General features: G+C 47.0%; 2 protein-coding genes across 2 annotated transcripts in view; one reads left to right on the top strand and one right to left on the bottom strand.

The window, feature by feature from the left end:
* FANCM (FA complementation group M) overlaps positions 1 to 9912 on the bottom strand; it is a 74482-nt gene extending 64570 nt beyond the window's left edge. The window contains exons 1-4 of the mRNA XM_063118279.1: positions 9483 to 9912; positions 6954 to 7126; positions 4809 to 4886; positions 2271 to 2429 (exon numbers count right to left, since the gene is read on the bottom strand). Coding sequence (XP_062974349.1) covers positions 2271 to 2429; positions 4809 to 4886; positions 6954 to 7126; positions 9483 to 9912 — 840 coding nt within the window. The remainder of the gene's footprint in view (positions 1 to 2270; positions 2430 to 4808; positions 4887 to 6953; positions 7127 to 9482) is intronic.
* Positions 1 to 20511, top strand: part of FKBP3 (FKBP prolyl isomerase 3) — a 431114-nt gene that overhangs the window by 409755 nt on the left and 848 nt on the right. Inside the window, exons 2-7 of the mRNA XM_063118292.1 lie at positions 12175 to 12289; positions 14425 to 14526; positions 16254 to 16361; positions 17758 to 17893; positions 19668 to 19735; positions 20221 to 20318. Of these exons, the coding sequence (XP_062974362.1) occupies positions 12188 to 12289; positions 14425 to 14526; positions 16254 to 16361; positions 17758 to 17893; positions 19668 to 19735; positions 20221 to 20318 (614 nt within the window). The 5' untranslated portion in view covers positions 12175 to 12187. The remainder of the gene's footprint in view (positions 1 to 12174; positions 12290 to 14424; positions 14527 to 16253; positions 16362 to 17757; positions 17894 to 19667; positions 19736 to 20220; positions 20319 to 20511) is intronic.

Raw genomic sequence — 20511 nt, forward strand, 5'->3', positions numbered from 1 at the left:
ACTGGAGAATCTGAGACAAACCAGGCTTATCTCCAAATCATGGCACACAAACCCACTTTAAACTACAGTTTGGAAGCAAATTATACGTAGCGGAAACCCTAATGTAACCAAGTTTGGACATCCATAGAACATGGAGTTAGAGAAAAAAACAGGAAATGGAGGTGGGAACTAGCCTGCAAAAGGAGACAGCCGTGGTTTGGAGGATGGGAAGAGAATGATTGAACTAATCCAGAATCAGTAACTAAATATTGAATTTGGTTCTAGGATTCGCTACCTGTTGCTTATTTTTCCAGTGCAAGATGTACATTAAAATGTGATGCTGAGTAGGATATTACTGTTACACAGGTCTATTTTTTCACGTTCAAACTTGCTATATGTTGTTCCCTGCTAGAATTTGTTATAAATAAAGCTTCACATTTGTTCTGTGACATCCCTAGTTCGCACATTGATTTACTTCTTCAGTCACCTTTAGTCATCTTTTTTCAACCCAGCAAAAAGCCTTGTTATATGTGCAGTTGCTACTTTCCATCTTCCACTTGTGTCGGTGACCTTCCCCTCTTGCAACACCAAAGACAGACTTTTATATAAATAAGAAGTGGAATTACGTTGTGGTGGAGGGAAGGGCACATTCTACAACCCACATAACATGGAATAGAAACCATCAACATCTCTCACTACAGTCTAGGATCCAACTGGCCCTTCTCCCTCAGGAGCTCCCTAGTTGAAGAGGGTCAACACCACCAGTATCATTATTATTCTTAAGGAGCTTGGGTCACACAGAAAACCCAACATCCTACATCACTAGTCCGCATGCCCCCATCTCAAAGAGCAGCTGCCCACTGTGACCTTGGGGAGTGCCAAACCAGGGAATTCCCAACAGTGCCAGCGTTTAAGGAAGCATTTGGTCTCTACCCAATGTCAATAGTTTAGTCTGAAAGGAACTGTAGAGACTTCTTTCTAGAACCATAGAATAGTAGAGTTGGAAGGGGCCTATAAGGCCATCAAGTCCAACCCCCCTACTCAATGCATCAGTCCTGGCATTTGTCTTTCACCCTATACGCATAAACCCTTGGAAGTAACAAACAAACAATTAGTAAGCACACTGACTGAAAACAAATATAACCACTACAGAAGATGGAAACCTTGCCTGAAATACCTCTACGTCACACAGTCATCTCAATGTTACATTGGGCCTGTTCAGACAACATGCTAAGCCATGGTTAGGCCAGTAACCCTTCGGCAGGAAATTGTTAGTGAGCACGTTTAAACCGTGGTTATGTAGGCATCATGGTTAGGAATGGTTCACATGACATGCTAAGTCAACGTTTATCTCAAAGTGCTTAACCATTGTGGCTTACCGTGTCATCTGAACAGGATCGTTGACAGCTGTTTTTTGTGTGTTTGTTTTTGAAGTAATGCTTTAGTGTGCAAGAAAGCCTCTCTCAAATATCCAGTTAAGTCAGATTCAAAAGACAAATACCACTTTATTTTTTCACTAGCTGAGAAAAGATCAGGGCCCACGAACCATAAATAGAGATTTGCCACAAATAACTTTCTATAAAGGAGTCGCAATCGCAGTTCACGGCTACACAACCTACACTGTGCCATGTGGAATTTGAACACAGAAGCTCCAAAGAGATTAACAGCAGGATCTATGTCAGGAAAACAGGGTAACTGCACAATGTCCTGAGGGTCCATCTCTGAATTCTTACAGGAAGGAGGTTAAGCCTTTTTGATCAGGCACACTGGGGTGACTTTAATGAGAAATACAATAACGAAACCATCAGCACCATCAGAAGAATTCAGCAGCTGTTACCGTATTTCTTTGATTCTAAGATCCCATCGATTGTAAGACGCACACTAATTTCAGTACCAACAACAACAAAAAAGCTTTGATTCTAAGAAATAATAAACACACCCGCGATTCTAAGATGCACCCCGTTTTTAGAGATGTTTATATGGGGGGAAAGTGTGTCTTAGAATCGAAGAAATACGGTAGTATTTTTTCCACTGCTAACTTGTTTCACCTAAAAAATTACGTTTTAGCAAGATTCAAAGAACCCTTGAAAAATAAATCCAAAAACCAGAGTCACAGAAGAAAAGCCAACCTTTTCTTTCATAGGATCAATAACAACAACTTCTTTAGCAGAATGTAAAATAAATGTAGTAACTTGGGTGGCTCAACAAATGTTTCTTCATTTCTTCATTCTCACACTATACTTCTACCTCTGCCCATTCTGTTCCTCTTGATATAAAGTGGCCCAACTCACCTGTATGTAAGCATTCTGGATTTCAGCCAGCTCTTTCCCAAGTGGGACAACACATTTTTCAACTTGCCGCTCGAAAGAATAAGGCTGGATATCAGGGGAATCTTCAGAACACAGTTCTATGTGTGAAATCAACAGGTTGGAAATAACTTGCTGCACAGCCTATAAAGAAATGGTAAGAAAGTTACCACCAGGCTGCATTTTTCTTAGGCTCATATTAGTACAGCAAACATCAGACAACACCTGACCCGGATGGTATCCATCCCAGAATTCTCTAAGAACTCAGATATGAAATTGGTGACCTTCTAACCAAAATATGCAACATGTCCCTAAGCTCAGCCTCTGTACCAGAGGACTGGATGAAGGGCAAAGTAACACCATTTTTAAAAACAGGATCCAGAGGGGAACTGGGAAATTACAGGCTGGTTAGTTTAATGTCTGTTCCAGGTAAATCAGCTGAAAGCATTATTAAAGACATGATTAGTAAGCATATAGAAGGACAAGTCCTTCTGAAAAGGAATCAACGTGGTTTCCACGAAGACAAGTCCTGTCTCACTAATCTTTTAGAGTTCTTTGAGAATGACAATAAACATGCAGACAGGGGAGATGCGGTGGACATGGTTTACTTGAACTTCCAAAAGGCTTTTGATAAAGTCTCTCACCAAAGACTCATGAGCAAACTTAGCAGTCATGGAATAAGGGGAGAAAGGTCCCCTAATGGATCAGTAACTGGTTAAAGAACAGAAAGCAGAGGGTAGGAATAAATAATAAATTCTCCCGATGGAGGGAAGTAAATAGTGGAGTCCCACAGGGATTGGCATTGGGAGCAATTCTTTTCAACTTATTCATAAATGATCTGGAATTAGGAGTGAGCAGTGAAGTGGCCAAGTTTGCTGATTGGACCAAATTAATTAAAGTGGTTAAAACAAAAAAGGATCGAGAGGAGCTCCAAAAGGATCTCTCCAAGCTGGGAAAGCGGGCATCCAAACGGCAGATGTAAGCAAGTGTAGAGTGATGCACATTGGGACAAAAAAAATCCCAACTTCAAGAATAACCTGATGGGATCTGACCGGGTGGTTACTGACCAAAAAAGAAGTCTTGGGGTTGTGGTGGACAGCTTGATGAAAATGTCAACCCAGTGTGCTGCCATTGAAAAGAAGGTAAACCCAAAAACGTCAGAAAAGGGCAACTAAAATGATTAAGAGGCTGGAGCATCTCCCCTATGAGGGAAGCATAAAACGGACAGAGGTACACAACATTATGCACGGTGTGGAGAATGTGGATCAGGAGACATTTCTCTCCCTCTCCAAGAATACTAAAACCCAATGGAGTCATCCCATGAAGCTGATTGGTGGGAAATTCAGGACAGATAAAAGGAAGGACTTCTTCACACAGCACATAGCTAAACTATGGAATTCACTACTACAAGATGTAATGGTGGCCACCAATTTGGATAGCTTTAAAAGGGGGTTGGATAAATTCCCTGAGAAGGCTATCCATGGCTACTAGCCCGATGGCTATGTGCTACCTCCAGTATCAGAGGCAGTAAGTCTATATGCACCAGTTGCTGGGGAACATGGGTGGGAGGGTGCTGTTGCACCGTGTCCTGCTTTGTGGGTCCCTGGTCGACAGCTGGTTGGCCACTGTGTGAACAGAGTGCTGGACCAAATGAACCCTCAGTCTGACCCAGCATCAGGGCTTTTCTTATGTAACTTATAAGGCGACTGCTAAGATTACATCAGTACTATTATAGCCGTATTGCAGATGGGCACAGACACTGAAAGATCAGGTTGAGTTCATGGCAGAAACAAGACGTAAACCAGAGATTCCATAGCATACAGCTTTGTTTCTCACCTATTATGCGAAGTCAGTCACTATATTGTACCTTCACAGCTGAGCGAGAACTTTCAGCTTTTGCTTGGATTTTCAAACAAGGAAATTTCTTAGGTATGGCGGAAGGGCGTTACTGGTGTCAGTTGACTGGGGGAGGGATTTAAGATGGACCAAAGCCAGCCTGGCTGTGCATGTATAGCTTGTGAAATATTCCTGGCACAAAGGCAATATATTAAAGATCAATTAAAAAGCCTCCTCAACCTGCAAGTGCCGGTCAGATGTAAAAAGAACTTGGAATTCCATGAGTATTGTTGCTCAAGTTAAGTGTTGCTTACCAAAGCCATGTATTTTTACCTGAATCACAAACTGTAGAAATGTCATATCTATCTATCTACCTATCTATCTACATCATCATCATCAGGACTGTAGTTTGAAATGCCATGGAAAAGCATAATGTGCACCATTGTAATGGGATCCATTATAAATAAGTCTCTTCTGGGATCTGCCTGTTCCAGCTTTCCCCAGCTAATGAAACCCAATCAAATGGGAACAGTACAGTAGAATGGAACAGAATTAAAGAATTTAGAGAAACATTCAGAGGATTATGTAATTATTTTAACAACCATCAACACAGATCAAGCGCAATTGGCAAGGAAGTCTATGAAAGCCTTTTCACCCTTAGGTCCATGATTGATAGGGATGATTTACCTTTGCATCACTGCCAGGGGTGGCAGTTAGAGCCAAGATTCGGAACTGCTGGGTATACTTGCATAATTCTTTCACAACCTGAAAAGAAAATACCTTTCATTACCACCCAATGCATAGCATTCAAAAGAATTCTACTGCAATGAAAAATCCAGCATGGCAGACTCTCAAATAATAGGACTTAACTAAGCTGAAATAGAGATAAAACAAAACTGATTTAGTAGAATAAAATTGTTTCAGTCTCAGTAGGTGGGCCAGGTTCCACATGCAGATCTTCTGCTGTAGGACCAACCAATTGATTTCCTTACTGGAAAGGTTGTGTCAGTAGGGCCGAAACTCTCCAGCACTGCCCCTGCTGCTGAAGCATCATTAGAATACAAAGCCATCCTCAAAGCAGCTGTGTCCCAGCGCGGAACAGATAACAACATTTTGGTCAGGCAAGTTCCTGCTACACACTTCTTCCCACAGACAGCTGGCTTTGTTGCAGTTAGACTCTGCACAGGAGAGGGCTTGAAAAAATTGCCCTTCTCCTCAGCGGTGGAGCAAAGAGCAAGCATGCCTTGGATGAATCCCATCCCTGAAGCAAGCCAATCTAGCCTAGTAATGGCTGTGCTGAGTGGCAGCCATGTTCTACAGTCACAGGCTGTTAGGATTGCACCCGAGGAAGCCTCCTCAGATGAGGAGGAGGCAAACATACAAGAAGTAGAGGGTGTTTCCTCCGCCACAGCCGGACCAGAGACCGGTGCACAGTTGGAAGGGAGTCGTGCAATGGAGGAGGATGCAGGTCCCGCAGAGGAGCCCCAGGCCAGTCAGTCGCTTCCTGGAGGTGGTTCGACCACCCAGCCCCCGCGAAAGGAGACGTAGGAGAAGGGCAGAACAAATACAGGGGGTCAGGTGAAGTATGCGCCTGCAGAACAGGCAGGGAAAAGACGCCGAGCTGTAGTAGGGGGTTGGATCAAAGGGTGGAGGAATGAGGCACAGCTGGGATCTGGGTGGGATCATGCTGGCAGGGCTTGAAAAGGGAAAAACTGACCGCTGGTCTGGTGTATCAAACACCTTTCGTTCCTCCAGTTGCTACTGTGCCCCCACGCCTTGCCCCTTGACCGTGACTTTGGATTCCTGACCTGGACCGGCTTGATTGACTCCGCTTGAATGTTTATCCCTGGTATTTTGGACGACTGACTTGGCTCTTGATATAGGACTGGACTTGACCTTCGCTTGCTCTTGGCTCCTTGACACCGGCACCCTCTGTTTGGCTCTTCGACCCGGATCGGTAGGCTTGCGCTTCAGAACTTGTCTCTGGCTAGAACTATTGGACTCTATGTAACGGACTGTGTTTCTCTTAAACAGCAGCAGGACCCCTCCTGCATTCTTGGCCAGAGATTTATGGCTGAGTAATTGGCAATAAAACACTAAAGCAATAAACCATTTAGCAGAATGCTTTGACTCGCGGCTGGTCACTGAAACAGGCAGACCTTCCTTAACTATACTACTCAAGTTCTGTTTAACTGGAGATGCCACAAACGGAAGCTGGGGCTACATGCATGCAAAGCACATGCTGTGATACTGAGCTACGGCACTTCACAGGACCTTGATTAAAATACCAAGAAGGGTTAGGGAAACAGATTAATCTTACCCTAACTTTAAAAAATATATACTGGAAAAATTCACACACATTTCACTAAAAAGCTTTTCACAATGCAATCAACTTCTTACCTGAGATTATCTATACCACCAATAGCTGAAGCTCTCTGGGCAATTAAGAGCTGACTTAAGAGTCAGCTAGTGGCATAAGACTGGGATCTATCATACTTCTGCTCATTTTCTCAGCTGAAGCTGTGTTGATTATAAATAAGGATTTAAACAAGAAAACCCAGTATATTTTTCAGCAGGTTAATGAAAGATTGTGCAAAAACACCTTTATTTCATTTCCCCCACTTCCTAAAAATGGCTTACAAGGGACTCCAAATCATTCCCCCAGTAGGTTGAGACCTGCTTAACCTTCAGCAATGCAGCGTCTAAAATGCTATTTGGACAGTTCATTTTTAACATATTATCACTCTTGTATTGTAAATACAACACATTTTAATCATTATTTAACTTCAATTATTGTAGGACACAGTGTAAGTTCTGTACAGTTCACACTACCTGACAATAAGCATAATTTCCAAGAGCTTTGTGTGCCTCGTCAATAACCAGACATTTAATCTCCGCTGCAGGACAAATTCCACGGGAAAGATCGTTTGTCATTATTTGAGGGGTAAGGAAGAAGACCCTCTTACTGCGCCAGATTTCTTTGCGATCCACAATTTGGGTACCTCCTGAAACAACAACAACAACATTTATTTTCATAAGCCAGTGGTTCTCAACCTGGGGCGCTCCAGATGTGTTGGACTGCATCTCCCAGAATGCCCCAGCCAGCAGAGCTGGCTGGGGCATTCTGGGAGTTGTAGTCCAACACATCTGGAGCGCCCCAGGTTGAGAACCACTGTCATAAGCAAACATCAGTACAGGTGCCAAGCTCCTCCCATTAAGAGTAAAAAAACAGTTTTTACTAGTAATTACAAGTAATTCACAGAAAGGACCTGTTCCAGCTACGTTTGCTGTCATCAAATTCATTCTTACACGTAAAGTAACGGGCTGTTAAATTGCTAGTCAAAACACCATTTTCCCACATTTGAGCACCTCGGGATAAAAGGCAAGCAGCGGTGTAGGACACATGTGGAACTTTCCTTGACCCATTTTAAATAGTGTCAAAGTTCAAACAGCAACATGTCCAAAAAATGCCCACGGGAGGTAGGTTAGGGCAGTGGAATGCACCCTGCCTATCAAGGGAGCTTCATAGCACCAAAAGGATTAACATCCCCTGCACACACCGACACCAAAAAGGTAATGCAATGTTAACTTTAAATGTTATAAACTGCCCTGGAGCCAAATCAGTTGAAAAGCAGTATATAAAAGACTGCGAGTTTAAATATAACTCCAAATAGTTCAAGTTTCCCACACTAATCCTTCCATGAGCTTTTTTTTAACAGAGTGGCCAATTTCGTAAAAGACAAAATCAGAGAATATGGGTACGTGCTCCAGTAATTCACATCAGTTCTGTATTCTGTTATAAAATAAAATTTCACATCAGTTCTGTATCCTGTTACAAAATAAAAATACATTCAATTAGAAAAACACACCTCTAGTTTGAGTGGTCATATAGTTTTCTGCCCTTTTAACCCATTTTATTTCCAGTTCAATAAACTGTTTCTAAGGAAGCGTGCACCAAAACAAAGCAGTTCAGACTACAACCCTAAACTTACTTGGGAGTGAGGGGAGGAAGCCCCATTAAAGATCATGGGACTTACTACTGAGTAAAAAAACCCACACATATAAGATTGTACTGCAAATTTTGCCTGCTTCTGCACAGTTCCCTCTTTAGATCAAGGGCTTCCTTCTAAACACCCTCCTACAAGTTCTCCTCCGTGTGTAAATAGAAAAGGGGCAGGAGCCTTCATTGCACCCCAGAGTTGTGGGGTATAATAGTAAGAGATCAATTACTGTTTTTAAAGCTCAATTGAAAACTCTTCCCCCTGCCCCCCTAAAGCTTTTATAGAACTTGACTTTGATCTTACTTCCACGGTTACGTTTTATTGTCCCCTGTGCCTGTTTGGTGCATTCTCTTCCCTTGGCTTTCTTGTTTTATTATGGTTTTATTAGAACGTCAGCTTATGTGGCTGGGTGTTGCTGTTTTATTCTTTTACTATGTACAGCACGATGGATGGTGCTTTATAAATATATAATAATTGCAAGAGGCAGTACTAGGGGAAGACACTCTCTCCTTGGGACTAGGGCCCTGTGAGAACAAACCCTGGCCCTTCCCAGTGAAGGAAGGGGCCGACCGCCCCCACCACAACCCCCACTGTTCTCAATGGGGGGGGGGGGACTGACATTATTTATTTATTTATTTATTTATTTAGAATATTTATATACCGCTCCCCATTGAAAAATTTCGGAGCAGTGTACAAGATAAAATGAAAATAAAAACAGAATAAAACAGTTAAAACAAAATTTAAAAGAACCAAAAACAGAGATTCAAGGCTGCATATTAAGGAAAGGCTTCTTGGAATAAAGATGTTTTCAGGAGGTGCCCAAAGGAGTGCAAGGTTGGCCCCTACCTGACCTCCAGAGGCCAGTTCAGGGTCAGCTGGAGGGACTCGGGGGGGGGGGGGGGGAGCCCGGAGACGACGGGCAGCCTGGGCCCATTATTATTATTATTATTATTATTATTATTATTATTATTATTATTGTATTTATTTATATAGCACCATCCGTGTACACGGTGCTGTACAGAGTAAAACAATAAAACAGCAAAACCCTGCCGCATGGGCTCACATTCTAATAGAATCATAACAAAACAATGAGAAGGGGAAGAGAATGCACCAAGCAGGCACAGGGGAGAGTAAAACTAGCAGTATAAAAGTCAGATCAAAATCAAGTTCTAAAAGCTTTAGAAAAAAGAGAAGTTTTTAGCTGAGCTTTAAAAACTGCGATGGGACTTGCAGTCGGCAAATGTCCTGGAAGAGCCCAGCGCTCCCCCCCTCCCCGTCCCCCTCCCCGTCCCCGCCGCCGCTCTTCTCCGCCCTCCCTCCTCTCGCGGCGGTCTCCTGAGCATGTGCAGAGTGCACGCACCGGTCATCTCGGCGGCGTGGGCGGCGGGCAGGGCCATGAGGCGGGCGCAGGCGCGGCGCTGCTGGGCTACCAGGGGCTTGGTGGGCGCCAGGAAGACGGCCTTCCCGCCGGGGAACCAGCGGCAGAAGTTGCCCAGCACCACGGCGGCCACCAGCGTCTTGCCCAGCCCGGTGGGCAGGCACAGCAGCGTGTTGGCCTCCAGCGCCGCCTGCGCCGCCCGCACCTGGTAGGGCCGCTCCTCCACGCCGGGCCCGCACGGGAACAGCCACACCGCGCCCGGGGCGCCGCCCACGAAGCCCCCCGGCGCCTCAGGGTGACAAGCCGGCCCCGGCAGAGGCGGCGGCCCCTCCGCCGCTGCCTCCGCCGGGGCAGGCCGCGCGCCCCAGGCCTGGAAGAGCGTGGCCTGCTTGGCCCCGCCGCGGCCTTTCATGGTTGCTATGACGACGGCGCCTCCGCCTGCGCTGCCGACATCCTCACAGCAGCTGCCTCAGCCGCAGGCAGGCAGGCAGCCACTGCGCCGCCATCTTGGCGGGCCCCAAAGCGCCCGCCGAAAAGTCCGCCGCCGCCGCCAGGCGCCGCCCTCATTGGCCGAGCCCAGGGGGACGGGCGGTCACGTGCGGTCACGTGCGGCGGCGGCGCCACGCCTCCTCCTCCCCCCTCCTTCCCCGCGAAGGTTCGGACCCGCCCCACGCGCCACAGAGATAATAACAAATAAAAAAAGGGCAGAGGGGTCCGCCTCGCTCTCGCGATGTGTTCTCCTCAGCAGCCCACAGCGATGCGGAGGAGGCAGAAGGGTGGGGGGAGGGGGCAGAAGGGCAGGATTCCTCTGAAGTGAATAGAGCGGGGAAAGATGATGTGGACAAGGTGCTTGCAGCAGTGCCACCAACCGCTTGCCCTCTGGATCCCTGTCCCTCCTGGCTTATAAAAGCAACCCGAAGGGGTCTGACTGGGTGGGTCCAAGGGGTGATAAATGCTTCTCTCTGGGAAGGAAGGGGGCCGTAGTGCGCCCCCTTCCTGCTGTCCTGAGGGAGGCCGTAGTGCGACCACTCCCCAAGAAGCCCACCCTGGACCCCACGGTATTAGGTAGAGTGACCCTATGAAAAGGAGGACAGGGCTCCTGTATCTTCAACAGTTGGGGCCCATCTACACTTGTCTAGATGAAACGTAACAAGTTGGCAGAGATGACGTCAGCAGTCATGTGATGCTGTTGTTGTTACGTTTCTTCTGACTTTTAAAACCGTTCCACTTTCTGTTAAAATCATAGCAAAGGGAATTTCAGCAGGTGTCATTTGTATGCATACAGCATCTGGTGAAATTCCCTCTTTATTGCAATAGTTACATCTGCAGGAGCCCTCCTCTCTTTTGTATCTGGTCAAGAGGGCCGGGCACCTGCAGCTTTAACTGTGGTGATGAAGAGGGAATTTCACCAGGTTCTCCATATATACAAATGACACCTGCTGAAATCCCCTTTTCTATGCAACTGTTAAATATACAGGAGCCCCGTCCTCCTCTTCATATGGTCACCCTAGGCTACTGAATAACAGAGAACTGGAGCCGAATAGCCAATAGCAGAAGCTCCCTGGGCGGTTCACAAAGGCTGCAGCCATTCAGCAGGGGGTTGGACTCGATGGCCTTTCAGGCCCCTTCCAACTCTGCTGTTCTATGAATGGTGGATGCGCGCAGCGGCGTCTTCAGTGGGAAAGTGCCCGTGGCGGCGGGGATGAGGCCCCAATGCCACAAGCCTCTCAGGCCTCCCACACTCGTGGTTATTTATGGCAGAAGTCCAGGCGGAGGTTTGAATCCTCTCTACATGAATATCTCTGTGTTCCGCTCCGCCGGGCAGGGGTCGGACTATTTATTTATTTATTTATTTATTTATTTATTACATTTTTATACCGCCCAATAGCCGAAGCTCTCTGGGCGGTTCACAAAAATTAAAATCATAAAACAACCAACAAGTTAAAAATACAAATACAAAATACAGTATAAAAAGCACAACCAGGATAAAACCACACAGCAAAATTGATATAAGATTAAAATACAGAGTTAGAACAGTATAATTTAAATTTACGTTAAAATTAAGTGTTAAAATACTGAGTGAATAAAAAGGTCTTCAGCTGGCGACGAAAGGAGTACAGTGTAGGCGCCAGGCGGACCTCTCTGGGGAGCTCATTCCACAACCGGGGTGCCACAGCGGAGAAAGCCCTCCTCCTAGTCCCTCCTGGGACTACACCTCCCAGCGTGCCTCGCGGAGCACTCGTGCACGGGGTGTGTGTGTGTGTGGGGGGGTGTCTTTGGCACTCCTCTTTTGCTGCTTCATCACACACACACACACACACCCCGGGGGCCCGGCCATCCGTTGCCCGGACGCCGCAAGGCCGACCCCGGCAAGAGGAACGTGACCGAGGAAAGCCCGGCAGCGCGGACAGACTACGTTGCCCAGCATGCACCGGGCGGGCTTGGGAACCCTTGGCTGCCCTTTCTCAGCGCGGACTGCGCTACCCAGCATGCCCGGCAGGGCGCGGAGAAGCAGCGCTGCCCACGGGCGCGCATGGGCATGCTGGGAAAGGCAGTCCGCGCTGCGTGAGGGGAACGGCGGCGGCGTCGGCGGCGTCCTGTCCCCTGTGCTCGGAGCAGAGGACCTCCCCGGGCCGGGCGTCTCCCTCCTCCTCCATCCTCCATCCTCCTCCTCGTGAGGCGAGGCCATGGCGGCCCCCGCGCGGCCCTGGAGCCCGGAGCAGCTGCGCAGCGACGAGCTGCCCAAGCGGGACATCGTCCGCTTCCTGCAGGAGCAGGCGGCACACCGGGTGGGCGGGGCTGCCACGGGCCCCGGGTCGCCGTTCACACGTTCACGGGAGAGCGGGGGGGGGCGGCGGCTGAGCGGCGACGCGTGTCGGCCTCTCCCCTCAGACGCGGCGGGGGCCTCGTCCCCGAGCCCGCCCTGCCTGCCTGCCTGCCTCCCCGTGGCCGCCCACCCCCGGCCAGGCCTTGGCGCTCGCGGCTCCCTGGCCAGGCGGGGCCGCGTGCGCGGGCATCCCCACGTTATCCCGTGCAGCACACGCAGCCCTTCCAGGCACACGGGGCGTGGGGGGGGGAGGAGGAATGAGGGTTGGGGCGTCTGCGCTGCGCCCAGAAGCAGCAGGGCCTCCCCGGGGCTTCACAGAGTAACCGCAATCAATAACAGTAATAGTAATAATATTCTAGGGTGACCCTATGGAAAGGAGGACAGGGCTCCTGTGTCTTTAACAGGTGTATTGAAAAGGGGATTTCAGCAGGTGTCATTTGTATATATGAGGAACCCAGTGAAATTCCCTCTTCATCACAGCAGTTAAAGGTGCAGGAGCCCTGCCCTCTTTTAAATCTGGTCACCCTAGTATAGCTCGTGCACCTTTAACTGGTGATGAAGAGGGAATTTCACCAGGTTCTCTATATATACAAAGGACACCTGTTAAAAATCCCCTTTTCAATACAACTGTTAAAGATACAGGAGCCCGGTCCTCCTTTTCATAGGGTCACCCTAAATATTCATTCATTGCTCACCCACCTCTCCCTTTGGGTCGAGGTGGGCTCCACCAGGGATGACGTGCCTGGACAATACGGCCGATGGCTTCTGCTCGTGGGTGGGCAGGCAGGCAGGAGAAGGCGCTCCTGACTCACGGGCAGATCTCAGGGAGACCCGCAATAGATCAGCCAAGGCTTCTAGCTCTCCCTTATTCCATGGGCAAGGGCCTCCCTTGCCCTAAATGAGGGAAAGGAAGGGAAAGTGCGTTGCCTGGGGTGGTGGTGTGTGGTGGGGAGAGATTAGCCTGGAGGAATCAGCCTCGCCAGGTTCCTTGCTTCCAAGAGGGAGGAGAAGCTTGTCTGCGTCCTGCTTGAAGTGGAGCCCAGAACTGGACGCAAGACTCTAGATGAGGCCTAACCAGGGCCGAGTAGAGAGGAACTAGTACTTCACACGATTTGGAAGCAGTACTGCTATTAATGCAGCCCAAAATAGCATTTGCCTTTCTTGCAGCCATATCACACTGTTGGCTCATATTCAGCTTGCGATCTACAACAATTCCAAGATCCTTCTCGTTTGTAGTATTGCTGACGAGAAGGATCTTGGAATTGTTGTAGATCGCAAGCTAAATAGGAGCCAACAGTGTGATACGGCTGCAAGAAAGGCAAATGCTATTTTGGGCTGCATTAATAGCAGTACTGCTTCCAAATCGCGTGAGGTACTGGTTCTTCTCTATTCGGCCCTGGTTAGGCTTCATCTAGAGTATTGCGTTCAGTTCTGGGCTCCACAATTCAAGAAGGACGCAGACAAGCTGGAGCGGGTTCAGAGGAGGGCAACCAGGGTGATCAGGGGTCTGGAAACAAAGCCCTATGAAGAGAGACTGAAAGAACTGGGCATGTTTAGCCTGGAGAAGAGAAGATTGAGGGGAGACATGAGAGCACTCTTCAAAGACTTAAAAGGTTGTCACACAGAGGAGGGCCAGGATCTCTTCTCGATCCTCCCAGAGTGCAGGACACGGAATAATGGGCTCAAGTTAAAGGAAGCCAGATTCTGTCTGGACATCAGGAAAAACTTCCTGACTGTTAGAGCAGTACGACAATGGAATCAGTTGTTACCTAGGGAGGTTGTGGGCTCTCCCACCCTAGAGGCCTTCAAGAGGCAGCTGGACAACCATCTGTCAGGGATGCTTTAGGGTGGATTCCTGCATTGAGCAGGGGGTTGGATTCGATGGCCTTATAGGCCCCTTCCAACTCTGCTATTCTATGATTCTAAAAAGCCTTTCACAGTGGATGTATAGTGTTCTAGGTGGAGACTCACCTTCCCTGCACCTGATCCGACTGAGATGTCAGCGTATCCTGCAGGGTGAAACACGCAGCCCGTTCCAGGTCGCTTTGCAGTGCTGGCAAATGCATCCTTCTGACTAACTCTTGGTTTTGCTTTTAGTTCCTTGCAGAGCACAAATTACTGGGGCAGATAAAAAACGTGGCGAAGACGGCCAGTAAGGATCAGTTAATCACAGCATATAACCAGCTCTTTGAAACAAAGGTAGGGACCTGTCTTGTCCAAGGACAGGTTATTAATAGAAAATTTGTGTATAAGACTTATGTTCTAGGCACGTTTAATTATTTGTAAGTTGGAGATAGGTGCCTCAGTTCAGTTTATTGTTAAATCTATAGTATTTCCCCCCCCCCTTGTCCTTCAGCTAAAAAGGCTCCCCGAGCAGCTTACAAAGATAAGTAACATATTCCTTGCCTGCAGTCTTATGAACTAAAAGACGTGACACAAAAGGAAAGAGGATTGGGAAGGAGGACCGGGGTGGGGGTGGGGGTGGGGATAAATGTAGGCACTAGATTCTTAGTTGCGAAGAGTAACAGGTCATATATGCCTGCACGAGACCTTAGATCTGTTGGAGGATCTCATCCCACCAGCACAACACATTCGCTATGTTGGGACAAGGGAGAGGGCTTTCTCTGTGGTAGCACCCCGACTGTGGAATGCCCTCCCCTCGGAGGCCCGATCGGTGCCAATATTGATTGCATTTTGATGCCAAGTAAAAACATGGCTTTTTAACAAAGCCTTTGATGGTTAAACTCACTAGCACATTGTTTTAACTGTTTTAACTGCATCTGTTGTTTTTAAATTATATATTGTTTTAACTTGGATTATGGTTTAATTTATTTTTATGTTTTTATCTGCACGCCGCCCTGAGATCTTAGTGATATAGGGCGGTATATAAATGTTTTAAATAAATAATGAAGTTGGATCTAAACATTGGAAGTGTTGCTGGTTCCTCTGATGTCCTCAGCAGGGATTCACCCACCACCCATGGTTCCAGAATTTCACCCTCTAGATCATCCTTCCTCAACCTGGGGCGCTCCAGATGTGCTGGACTACAACTCCCAGAATGCCCCAGCCAGCTGGCTGGGGAATTCTGGGAGATGCAGTTCAACACATCTGGAGCGCCCCAGGTTGAGGAAGGCTGCTCTAGATGAAGGGTGCCTGACTGCTGCCTCCTTTACCTCAGATGGCCGCAGCCCTCAGAGCAGGGGCTTTGCATGCAGGAGATTCCAGGCTCTTTCCCTGAGCATCTCTAATTAACATAGACCATGGTTTGGAAGACTGGGAAAGAGTAACGCTGGAGGCCTTGGAGAACAGCTGCTGTTCAGGCTGCACAGCACTGGGATGGATTCCAGTTTATAGGTTCGTGTATTCTTCAAAGACTCTCCATAGCAAGTTGTATTTAGCTGAAATGTCAGCAGCTGGTCTTATTTATTTATTTATTTATTACATTTCTATGCCGCCCAATAGCCGGAGCTCTCTGGGCTGTTCACAAAAATTAAAAACATTCAAAGTATAAAACAACAGTATAAAACCATAATATAAAATACAATATAAAAGCTCAACCAGATAAACTAGTCTTGAACTCACTAGTTTGCCTTAGGCTAGTCACGCCCTCTCAGCCGCAGCCCCTCATCATCGGTAGCATGGAGGAGTTATAATACTGATTTAGGGTGCAACCCTTATGCACATTTAGACAGCCTACAACTCCCAGATGCCCCAGCCAGCGTGGCTCACTGGAGAATGCCGGGAGTTGTGAGGCTTTCTTCTGTCTAATCATGCATAGATTAATTGCATCCTTAATCTTACAGGGATATTACTGGTAGGTGTCTGATATCGTTGGAATATTCAAAAGCACCACTTAAAAGGCTAAATAATAATATTATTTCCTTTACAATGAAGAATTGCCCCACTGAAAGATATTTCCTTTCCAGAGCTTTAAAGGCACAGAGAGCCCAGAGCATGTTGCAGAAGAGGTGAAAAATATCAAGATTGACGAAGGCAAGCCCAAAGAGACAAAGCCTGAGGAAATTGTTGATGAGGTAGTTTGAGAGAATAAGCATCTCAATTATGCTTTGCCACTTCTGGTTGGTGAGAAGATAGAATCCTTGCAGGAATGAAAGAGAAACATTACAAATATACCTAGTCTGGTTCAAAGATCCAGAAACATTTCCGTTAAAAAGATGATGATGCAGTCGTGGGGACTTCGCATTCTGGGTTGTTTAACCCGGAACAGCCCAGAATGCCGTATTTGCACATCAAGACAACATCCCCGTTTGTGGGTCGTTAACAAAACCAGATGTGACATACAAACTGGGTCAGAGTTTTAACCCCCAACCAAATGTAAGGTGAGGTAAGTTGGGGCAAAAAAAAAACCCAACTTCAAGTATAAGCTAATGGGACCTGAGCTGGTGGTGGCCAAACAAGAAAGAGGTTTTGGGACTGTGGTGAACAGCTCAGTGTTTATAGCGGCCGTTGTTTAAAAGGCAAACTCCATGTTAGGTATTATAAGAAAAGGAATCGAGAATAGAACGGCCAGTATCATCCTGCCTTTATACAAATCTATGGTGCGACCACACTTAAGAATACTGTGTACAGTTCTGGTCACCACACCTAAAGAAGGATATTATGGAGCTGGAAAAAGTGCAGAAAGGGGCAACTAAAATGATCAAGAGGCTGGAGCATCTCCCCTACGAGGAAAGGTTACAACAACTGGGATTGTTTAGCTTGGGAAAAAGGAGGCTGAGAGGAGACCTGATTATGCATGGTATGGAGAATGTGGATAGGGAGACATTTCTCTCCCTCTCTTAAAATACTAGAACCCAAAGGGGTCATCTCATGAAGCTGATTGGTGGGAGATTCAGGACAGATAAAAGGAACACATAGTGCATAATTAAACTAGGAATTCACTTCCACAAGACGTAGTGATGGACACCAATTGGGATGGCTTTAAAAGGGGGCTGGAGAAATTCCTGGAAGAGAAGGCTATCCATGGATAATGGTCCATTGAGTTGGAAAGAGCCTATAAGGCCATTGAGTCCAACCCCCTATATACCCTAGGTGCTGGGGAACATGGGTGGGAGGGTGCTGTTGCACTCATGTCCTGCTTGTGGATTTTCTGTGGGCAGCTGGTTGGCCACTGTGTGGACAGAATGCTGGACTAGATGGACTGTAGTCTGATCCAGTAAAGTACTCCTATGCATGTATACTCAGAAATGAGGCCCTTTGTGTTTAATGGGACTTACTCCCTGGCCTGTCTGTATAGAATAACAGCCTTCGCCATCTTGTTTCACAATGTAGTTCCTAGCTATGTGAAACAATTTAAAATATGTGTCTGTCCTTGGTTCTTTTGTACAAAAGTTTGGTCAGTCTTTTATATTTTTGGAATGGTGAAAAAATGAGAATGACAGTTGTGTTTCTTTCTGTTTTCCAAACCAGGGCCCTGCAAAATATACGAAGTCAATTCTGAAAAAAGGGGATAAAATCAACTTTCCCAAAAAGGGTGACGTTGTTCACTGCTGGTACACAGGGAAGCTGCAAGATGGAACCGTCTTCGATAGTAATATCCAGACCAGTAAGTGTTCAGGAAAAAGTAGCTTGTATTGCTCTTCTTCACAGAGGTAGTGAAACTTTTAAAGGTATGAGTAGCTGTGACTGACGGTATGAAGATGGAGCAGAAATGTCTTCCGTAAAATGAACGGGAGTTAAGCAACACCTCAGGCCACTGACACTCCTGTCTGGGCAGTCTGCAGTGGCTCCAATGAGATTCCATCTAGTCTCTTCCCATGGGATCGTCAGGGGCAACATCCATTCAGCGCTTGAGGGGAGCACAATTTCTTCAACTCTCCTCCCGCCCTTTCATCTGCAGTGGGGGTGGGTGCAAGTGGACAGGAAAGCCTCCTCCTTAAGGGTCATAGTTTCAGCGTATGGTTTCTGTAGTTATGGTTGGGAGAGGCTCCTGCCTGATACCCTGGAGAACCAGTCAGTGCAGACAATACTGGGCTAGGTGGGCAAATGATTGGACAGTATAAGGGCAGCTTCCTTTGTTTCCATGTTGTCACCTCTGCTTGTTTAATTGCACTGTGGCCCTTCCTAGAACAGCAGAGTTTGGTACCCGAATGGCTCCTTTGGCTGCCAACTGAACCACACTCTTCAAACAGCCTCTGCCCAAACAGCAGTGGTATTCGTGCAGATATAGCTCTTCCTTCGCTCTGCAAGATCCAAGGTGTTCTGTTCCAGTGCAAGACGCCCTGAAACAGGTGGGGTGTGGGGGATTTTACGAAGTCCTTGAACTACACAGACGTCACCCAGCTATAACCGCTGGGAAACAAATCTTGCACTAGCTTAGATAAAAGAAGGGCAAAGTGCGTAGCTGCAGGAATTTTGACAGGGGCTGACAGGAATTTTCCAGTTGCTAAGCAAAAGCTAGAAGTATCATTTTCTACTGAGAAAACTTGGCACACCACCATGCCTCGAAAAGAATAGCAACAAGATATGAGCCTTGAAAGATCTAATGTGTATAAAACAACTGCTGTAACCACAGAACGGGGCTCATGCTGTCTTCCTTGTATGAGTCTGAGGCAGTTGCATCATTAAACGCGTTGTTGGAATCTTATCCGCTTTTGTCCATATCACCTTGACTCTCGGCTGGACAACGAACTTCCTCCATAGGGAGGAGCGGCTTTCCCGCTCTTACCACAGGAGGGTGTTCAGCATTTCCGACACATGCCGGTGGATCTTGCACCAGAGATGTGCCACACCATCAAGTTCCCAAGCAAAGTGTAAAGAAAACCAGAGTTTCTTGTTAAACAATGTTTTGTGCTCCATTTTGATAAAGCAAATATGGTAAATTTAATTGCTCATTGCTGCTTCAGTTGTCAGTAAGCTGAACTATGGCCCCCAAATGTGTAATTTGACACCAGGAGCCTGTTGGAGTTGTGCAGCCCTTCAATGGAAGTCACACCAGTGACGTTCGCCACCTGGAATGTCTTTCTCCTTCTGTAGCAACGGCTAGCTTTGCTCCTTAGTTTCTTCGTGACTTTGCATTTTGGTTGGTCTGGAATTTGAGTGAATGGATATCGTGGGGTTAAACTGCCCAGAGAGCTTTGGTTCTGGGGCGGTATATAAATGTGATTAAAAAATAGATAAATAAAACTTTCTTCTGCACCAGAATTGTGGTGCCAGTCCTGCGAAACTGCTGCCTTTCCATAAGAATTGGGGTGGGCCCATGTTCTAGAGGGGGCGAGGAGAAATAACCAAGCAGTGTACTAAAAAGTGAGATTTGTAAGAAGTCCAAAACATTGCTATGCTTCCCGTCTGAGAGGTTCATGAGCAAACTGTCTTTTCAGGTTCAAAGAAAAAGAAAGCCTCAAAACCGCTGAGCTTCAAAGTTGGCGTTGGAAAAGTGATCCGAGGCGTGAGTATGCCAGGGTGGGTGGATGCAGCTGGTGTGTTCCTGTCAGGGTTCCATCATCAGGACGTGGCTTTTGCCAGCAGGTTGTCAGGCCACCTGCCTGCATTTCTCCCAGGAAGAACTTTTGACGTGTTTTATCCCATCTGCCCTTGAACTTCCTCTAGCTTGCTGTAGAATGGCAATGTAGGAAGTATGCCAAAATGCATTTTCCTTTCTGCACTCGGTAATCCTTGTATCAGAGCCGTTGGAAATGGCTTCTACAGCTCACCAAGATTGGGGCGTGGTGGCATCACATGCTCAGCTGCAACACGACTCTCCTCCCCATCTTGCTAAGCAGTGAAAGTCATTTCACTTCCAATCGTGATTAAAACAGACATCGTGGGCTACTTTTAAAAGATATTCTTCTATGTATCCATGTTGTTTTAATACCCATCTGATCAGAAGTGTGCACCTTCCGGCGTGTTTTTCAAGTTATTCTTATTTTCCAGTGGGATGAAGCTTTGCTGACAATGAGCAAAGGGGAGAAGGCTCACCTGGAAATAGAGCCAGAATGGGCGTATGGGAAGAAAGGGCAGCCTGATGCCAAGTATCCTAATGAAGTTTGCTGCTGAATCGTTTACAGATTGACATGAAGGAGGGGTGTGTGTCAATTTTCTCAGCCTGAATTGGTGAAGGGAAAGTCAGAACTTGTGTGTCCTCCAATTGGTCACATTGCTGGCAAAATGTTTGGAAAAACACGTAACTGGTGTTGATTCAGCTGAGCTGGTAGTGAACATATG

This window comes from Elgaria multicarinata, chromosome 2 (assembly GCF_023053635.1).
Source record: "Elgaria multicarinata webbii isolate HBS135686 ecotype San Diego chromosome 2, rElgMul1.1.pri, whole genome shotgun sequence".
Classification (NCBI taxonomy): domain Eukaryota; kingdom Metazoa; phylum Chordata; class Lepidosauria; order Squamata; family Anguidae; genus Elgaria; species Elgaria multicarinata.